Source organism: Neolamprologus brichardi, chromosome 3 (assembly GCF_056152115.1).
Source record: "Neolamprologus brichardi isolate AB-2024 chromosome 3, ASM5615211v1, whole genome shotgun sequence".
Classification (NCBI taxonomy): Eukaryota; Metazoa; Chordata; class Actinopteri; order Cichliformes; family Cichlidae; genus Neolamprologus; species Neolamprologus brichardi.
In genome coordinates, this window is record NC_142106.1 from 31,138,791 (window position 1) to 31,147,002 (window position 8,212).

The 8,212-nt window shown below is 43.5% G+C and overlaps 1 protein-coding gene across 7 annotated transcripts in view; it reads left to right on the top strand.

Moving 5' to 3' along the window:
• clcn3 (Cl-/H+ antiporter 3) overlaps positions 1-8,212 on the top strand; it is a 41,108-nt gene extending 32,896 nt beyond the window's left edge. For 4 of the 7 annotated variants that reach the window (XM_087836391.1, XM_087836396.1, XM_035914217.2 and 1 more), the window contains 2 exons: positions 1,130-1,205; positions 6,545-8,212. In XM_087836391.1, the coding sequence (XP_087692517.1) occupies positions 1,130-1,205; positions 6,545-6,724 (256 nt within the window). In that variant the 3' untranslated portion in view covers positions 6,725-8,212. Of the gene's footprint in view, positions 1-1,129; positions 1,206-3,586; positions 3,628-6,544 lie in introns of those variants that run through there. The other 3 variants (XM_087836407.1, XM_006805500.3, XM_087836408.1) reach the window with 2 other exon arrangements.

The following is an 8,212-nucleotide window of genomic DNA, read 5'->3' on the forward strand; positions in this document are numbered from 1 at the left end:
GATGATTTAAAGATCTTTCCTTCTATTGTTATTGGGCTTTGCTAGAGTAGCTTTGCTTGATTAATAGTTCAGAATAATCTGTATTTACCTGATACTGGGTCTTCATCCACCTGAATTTAGGCAGCTGCTTTAGCTCCTCTCCCTTGAAGCCAGCTTCCTTCCCATTGGCTGCCCCTCCTAAGCAGAAGGTTTGAACAGCAGGTATGCAGGGGATTTGCTCAGAGTTCCTGAGATGACTGTTTTAGTGATAGACAGTGATGTCATACAGAGCAAAACACAGAAAGAACTGAGCACATAGAGCAGTCCGAATGCTGAGTTTGTGGCTCAGAGTCACACACTTATCTCATAATTTAAAATGTTTAATATGAACACTCACTCCTGTAACAGTAAGGAAGGGACAAGGCCTCCTTTATACGTATGAAGAAGAAAGTATGAAGAACAACATTACACAAAGATTGAAAAATAAGTACTTATAAAACACTGATCAATCCTACAGAGATTAGAGGGATTAGGTTCATTGGTTGGATTATTATTAGCTGCTAATAAATGTTGGTTCTTAATGATTCTTACATTCGCGTTGGATAAACCTAAAGTCATTTAATGCACCTGTCTGATACTCTGCTGTAACGTAATCTTTTTTACAGCTTACAAAAGACACTGTACACTTTATTAGGTACACCTTGCTAGTACTGGGTTTGACCCAGGTTTGTCTTCACAGCTGCTTTAATTCTTCAACAAGGTGTTTAAAACATTCCCGAGATTTTCGTCCATGTTGACATGAGAAGTTCCCACAGTTGCTGCAGATTTGTCTGCTGCACATCCAGGATGGCAATGCCACGAGCAGTCTAACAGGTGTACCTAATAAAGTGGCAGATGAGTGTAAAACAGTATTGCGTGTTGACCTCTTCATGGGATTTGTTGACAGAAGAATCAGTCATATTATAAGTAATTAAACGGTTATTCTTTTATCATTCATTTATATCTTTAGTTGTGTTTGCTTGTTTAGTTTTGTTAGTTTTGAGTTGTATTTTTTGTTGTGTTTATTGTGTACTGCTGCTGTGTGTTCTCTCTGTGTCTGTCTGTTGTTGTTGTTTTGGGCAGTCTGCTGAGTAACAGGTGTGTGTTTCAGGATTGTGTTGGGCATCATCACTAAGAAGAATATATTAGAGCATCTGGAGGAGCTCAAGCAGCACACGCCGCCCCTGGTGACTAGCCCCGCCCCTTTCACACGTGATCTGTTCCCCCCACTTTTTTTTCTTTTTTTGCACCTGTCTCTTAGGCTCTGCCTCTTAGGGGAGGGGAGGGGGGGATGCATGAAGTGTAGTGTGAAAAGCTGATGGCAGTTCCCGGCTAAAACATCCAGACTTCCTGCCCTCTTCCTTATTTCAAGCACTTTTCTGCTCCTGGGTTTGTTTGTTGTGGATTTACCTCTAATGAAGTCAAAGCCAAACATGCGTAGACAGACTAGTCTGACCTCCATCTTCAGGGTAGCTGTAGCAGTTTCGGAGACATCGCGTAGAGAAGCATTAGGCTGGTCCTGTAATGTTGGACCTCGATGGGAACTGTCACCCACATCAGTTCAGAGCCCCTTTCAGACACGAGCTTCAGCGCTTACTGTGAATCGTGTTGGACGTAGTGGGAGTCACACGAAGGGCCAGACAAAGGCTCAGCTGCTCAGGCATGGCAGCTTCTCATGTCTGAGAAAATGGACAACAGAGTTTATTGACGTCCTGTAATACAAACAACACAGCCTTCATCAAACTTGTCATTTGGTCCTCAAGAAAAAAGTCTAATAACCGTTAAAACGCTTAGTTCAAGGTTATTGTTAATAATATTGTTAATAAAAACTAAAAGTAGTTTAAAAGCAGCAAAAAACGCAAAGAATGAACTAATATTATTAACTTTACTTAAAAAACAAAGGAAAATGCTCAATCTTACGGCTGACAGTTAAACTTTTTATTAGTATTTTAATCACTCATAAAATTAAAACTGAGCGTTATGACTAACGGCAACTAAACTAAAACACAACAGAACAAACTAAACTGAACTGGGACAAGAAGTCGATGCTGAAACTAATCAGAAAACACAAAACCGTCATAACTCTGGTTTAGTCCAGCACATGAACATCTCAAACTCATGACAACAGTAGCTTCTGTTAGTGCGAAGCATTTAATAAAACTAGACTGTATCCTGATGTAAAAGGGAAAAAATGACTGATTTTTGATGATGGAGGAAGCTTCAGTTGAAAAAGAAAAGTAAAGAATCTGTCATCATGTAGTTTTTCTGCGCCGTACAGCCCATAAAACCAGCTGCACATGAAAACAAAGCTTATATTTGCTTTCAACTCCATTACTTTGATATTTGTCTCAAGGAGAAGCACACTGTGTTTCAGCTGCATGGCTATTTTCAGTTAAATGACTCTCTTCTCTTTCTGTGGCTTTCATGTTTTTGCTTTTGGAGTCAAACAGAGCCTCGTGGCAGATGGATAAAGCTCTTACATTCAGTGCCTGAACTTCCTTTTTGCTGTGCTTTGACTTAACTGTGTGTTTAGTTTGGGACATAAATCACAATGCAGCCGGAGTTTACTGAGAACCTGAAGTGATTCATCGAGCCAGGTTATAGCATGATTTGATCAGATATGCCTCTTACACTCAAAACCTTCAACTTCAAACACATTAGTGGGGAAACCACCAGAGCCTCTGGGCGCACACCTGAGCAGCTGCATCAGAGTAAACAAACTCTGTTACACGGTTTAATATCAGTCTAGAAAAAACGGTGTCCATTAAGTATTAATTGATAGTAAAGATAACGAGCATCGCCCACCCTAAAACTGTTTGCATCCATAAAGTGTGTTAATGCACACGCACCACTTAAAAGCTCCAGTTTGCATGGAGTGTGTAAGCAAACAGAAGTGAGTCATAAACTAACACTGCGCCTGATAACTGAGTTATTTCAGGCTATAAAGCAGGCGGCTGAGCCTAGTGATTGTGTGTGATGAACAATGATGGCACGTTGTAGTCGGTGTAAAACTCTGGATTTTATGCACAGTTCTCCGTCATAATCCAGATTTAGACGCACTCTTTTGCTTTTCATGGACATTTTTGTTTTTACACGGCTTGAGATTTTCAACACTATTCAGTAAAAGACGTTTAACATAAATTGACTAATATTAACTGAAACAGTGATTTCCTGGTTTTTAAAAATAAACGGTAGTTTAGCAGACATGTGACGAGTGCTGCTGACGGTGTCTGAAAGGGGCTCAGTAGATTCCCACAGAGCAGAGTTCATCCCATCGACCTGCATTTGTACACACAGTAGCTGTTCCGTGCTAGCCCCGTTCACTCACAGCACCCTGTTGTGTTCCTGGCTGACTGTGTGATCAGAGACACTCAGCATGTGTGCAGTCGTGTAACCGTGAAGCCTGTTGTGTGTTTCCCATCTCCCCCTCACAACAGAAGTCATTTCAAGTTCATCCTCCCAAAGTTTTCTGTTTTCATTAACGACTGCTTTTTCCCTCCCCCCTCTTTTTTTTTTTTTTTTTTAAACCCCTCCCCTCTCGACCACAACCGCCCCTGGGGCTCCACAGATCAACGACATGTGAGCCGTCACCTGTACAACGACTGGGCGAGTAGTTAGCCGCCTTGGGAAAGCGGAGCACCGTTGTTTTAGTCCTTTTAAAGATTGAAGGGGGGGGGGGGGGGGTGTTAGTAGGAGGGAGGGAGGGGGGCAATCTGTAGTGATGCGACTCATTCCTATAATCCCCCTCATCCTGTAGTGGTAGTGCGCGTGGTGGAGTGACGATGTTGTGTTGACTGGTGCCAGTAGTGCTGTAGCTTATGTAGCTAGCGTGCGATGATCACATGAGACCTGTTATGAAGTGATTACTAATCCTGTTCTTTAACCTGCCGATGTTTCCTCTGAGCCAGCAATGTCCCGCCTTCTGAGTGTGGGCCCACAGCAGACATGGAGAAGGTGTTAGAATATACTCTGGAGTAAATGTTAAAAAAGCACGATTATTATAAGCAATAGGAAGGAAAATAGAAACTTTTAAAGTAAATTATAAGTAAATTGTGTATATTGTCATTAGAAACACACAAAAAAACACCACTAGCTCCAGTTGATATAATAATCTGTAATAAGCAACATGGCTACATCAGCTACTGTGACACCACCCATCTGCTTCTGTTTCCAGATTTTGAAGCTTCAGTATTTTTGGTGCCACCATATCAGACATTAGAAACGTCCGAGTGTGGATGAAAGGATGGAGGGCTCGTTTATCAGCTAACATGGCTGCATACGTAAACTGCAGCTCACACACTCGTGTATCAGCACCAGAGGAATAATGAGGGTCTGCAGCACAGATTTATGACCTTGCTGTGCATGCAGAGAAGAGTCAGGTGTACAGCACAGTTACAGGCTGCTTTATTATTAATGTGTTGTAATGTTAGTGCAGGTGGTGCTACGCTCACTTCCTGGCCCAGATTTTTACCTGAAATTCGCTGGGGCAGGTCACTGCTGGTTTAACTGGAAACATTGTGGTCACTCTTCACCTGACCCACTCTGATCTGCACCTGGCTTCCCGAGCCTCTGCTGCCGGTCTGAACCCAGGTCTGATCTGTGTGACTGCTGCTTCACACCTCCGCCCTCCACAGGTACCTCAGCTCCACCTACTCAGACCTGGGTTCGCTTTCAATTATTTGCCTTCTAGGGTCAAAACGCAGCTGAAGATCACGATTAATCATAAACGCATGAACTCCTTGTGGTCACCTGACTGCATTAACACAAAGCACACTGAGCTCTTTGGACGCAGCTCTACATGATTTGAGTTCTGTAGGAGTCACATAGCTTCTTCTCACTGCTCTCAGCTGTTTCTCCTCTTCACCTGACCTCACTGCAGTCAGCAGGAGCATCGCCGATGTTTAAAAAGCTGTCGTGTTAGTCCTTAATGGCCTCAGCTGACTGACTAAATCCTTTAGTGTCATACAGAGAGAAAGTGCTCCATAGTGCTGCGAGGTGGATTCATCACAGGAGTCAGAAATCGCTATTGAAACATGATTATGAAATGAGCTGTAATTTATCACAACTTGAAGTCACCTGTGTTTTGTGGAAACTTTCAGGAAAAGAGAAATCAGAAATGCAAATAAATCCTAAAATGTGGAATTTCACACTAAAAAACAGACTTTGAACGTTTTTCTGTACAGCGACTGGGCGATGTAGACTTTCTGGCTCAACACAGTTCAAACCCTTCACCATTAAGTTTTTTAGCAATCTGAAATAAACATGATTACATTTTTAATGAAATTCGAGTCAGAATGTTGTTCATCTCCACAGACCCATGATGACTGACTTCATGCAAGCGATATAACCGCTGGCGACACAAAGCGGGTCTGTTGAGAGTTAATCTTTGAGGCGATCGACTAAAAATGAGGGTGAAGTGCACCGCTGATTGATATATGACAGAGTGGTAAACAGATTAGAGGGTTATCTTGGCAACTGGAGCTTGGACTCTCCGTTAGCAACCAATGATGCTTTAAAGTGAGTCACTTCATGTGTGAACGGCCCTTTAATGTGACACTGTCCCCTGGTTACCAACGGGGACTCTGTCACCTGTCAGACTTTCAGGGCTTCGTATTATGAAAATGATGTTACAGAAAGCACTTTGAAAAATGTCAAACATTAGAAATATTTCTCACAGCTTCATAGAACAGGAACAGTTGATGTGTTTTTGTGACAGGCAGTAACAAAGTGTCTAAAGATACAAGTTGTCAATTACATGTAGACACATCATGAACCTGTAAAATATCAAAGCATTAAAAGGCTCAAAGGATGAACCAGTGTTACGCAGCCCAACAAACAAAGCATTCCTGTGAAAATGGTCAAGTACAAGGACTGTAAATGAGTGAAAAAGCATCCAATGAAAAACTTTGAAAGGCCTTCAAAAAAAAAAGGAGAACTGTTGCTCAAGAGCACTTTAAAAAATACAAAAGCCTGCTTGGAAACAAAATATAAAGAAGTGATGGCTGGCTCAAGACTTTTGCACATCACTGTAATGTTTGCTGTCTGATTTTACTGCAAAAGCTTTAAATTGGACTGAATAAAAAGAAAAGGTAAAAGACAGAAATGTCCTCTCTGACTCCTGTGATGGGCACCGCCTCTTCCTCTGCTCCTCTGACTTTACTCCTGTTCACTGCTTCCTGTCTCCTCTGAAGGATCCAGCTCCTCCTTTTGCTCAACAGCAAATCTCAAACGGCCGTGGCAGGGGTCTGAAGCGGGGGAAGCTGGGTGCTGTTTCTCACCTGCCTTTTTCCTCTTCCACCTCCTGCTGCTGACTTTTGCTTCCTCAGGGACTCGTGCTTTTGTTGGCCTCATTCTGACACAGATTCATATCATTAATGTCATACCGGAGCCAAAATTAAACAATGCGATTCTGTTTTTGCCAACAAAAACATGATGTTTTTATTGTTTCCTGCTTTACTTCAGCTGCCGAGCACCAACACCACCACCACCTCCTCATGCTTCTGTCCCTCTTTGTCTCCCTCTGCAGGCGGCTTCTTGGTATTATCACAAAAAAAGATATCCTTCGTCACATGGCTCAAATGGCAAATCAGGATCCAGAGTCCATCATGTTCAACTGATCCGCTCTTTCCAGGACGGCTGGGGTGGAGGGGGCAACGAGGAGGAGGAGGAGGAAGAGGTGTGCCTCCTGAACGGCTCCAGTCTCTGACACTCGGACCCCGTTTTTGTTTGTTCGTTTTTAGTTTTCAGCTGTAGACCCTGAACCTCACTGACTGACTGACTGAGGCCTCCAGAGACTTTCAGGCCACCCGAGGAAAAGACGATGACACGAGACTTTGTTCTCATCGTCCGGCTGCCGAGGACACGATGAGGTCACGGGTCGAAGGCACGCACACACACAAGGAATGCACTTTTTACACACACACTTTTGCACTCGCAGACACCTCACTCATGCATGCTGTACACACACACACACACACACACACACACACACACACACACACACACACACACACACACGACTCCCTAAACCTGTACAGCTACGCCCGTTTGCACTCTACACGTGCCTCACCCCCTTGTACTGTCTCCCTCCTCTGTGGTGGACGCCGCCTGGCTGGGGTCAAAGGTCAGAATGAACCGCTGATGAGGGACGCGATGAGGGACCTTGAAGCCTCCAGGCTCTCGTTTAAATAAAGTTTAAAACAAAAAGCATCATAAAAACAACTCACTTCCCTCACCCCCGCGCACACCTGAGCTGTCCGTCCTGCAGAAGATTACCTTGTTTACCTGTGAAGTGTGTCTCTGTGTGTGTGTGCGCGTGTGTGTGTGTGTGTGTGTGCGCGTGTGTCGTTAGCACCACTACATTCCAGCCAGGTTATCATCGGAAGTGAGGGGATGATCTTACGCTCCTCACCCCGAAAACACGGCAGCCTCTTGTGATCGCATCATGGCACGCTGCTGCTTCCCTGGGTCATGTGAAAATGAGACGTCTGTAAGGTGTGTGTGTGTGTGTGTGTGTGTGTGTGTGTGTGTGTGTGTGTGTGTGTGTGTGAGAGAGAGAGAGAGTGTGTGAGTGCGAGGAAGAGAGGACGGTACTGTATTTCAAGAACAAACGTGTTCCCAGTGAGGAGGGAAGAAGTGAAGATCTCTGCGCGTCCATTTCTGAGCCAGTTTGTGTGTGTGTGTGTGTGAGAGAGAGAGAGAGTGTGTGAGAGAGAGAGAGAGTGTGAGAGAGAGAGAGAGAGAAAAGGAAGGGAAAAAGGAAAAAGGTTGAGTTTTGTGGAACCGCAGTTTGTTTCTCCCCATGTGACCTTTAGATTATTGCTCTCCAATCATTTCAAGTCTGCTTTAAGTGATCAGTAACTTCATCAGTAACATGACGCATGTACCTTCAGCCCACCTTTTATAATTATAGAATATGTAAAAGTTGATCGTCCGAGCCCCTACAGGTGGTGTTTAACACTCCAAACTCATTTACACAACAAAGACTGACAGAAAGAGAGATCAACTGATCAACACTCTGTGATCAATGCTTTGATCCACAGATTCTCAGTGTTTGGTTTAAACCTCCTTTTAGGTCTTTAATAAACGTGCTTTGTCCCAACATTCAGAGGCTGTGAAGCTGTAAATTGTCACGTTTTAGAAGATGAAGCCAGCAGACGGTAATTAAAAAACATTAAACTTTATCTGCACTACA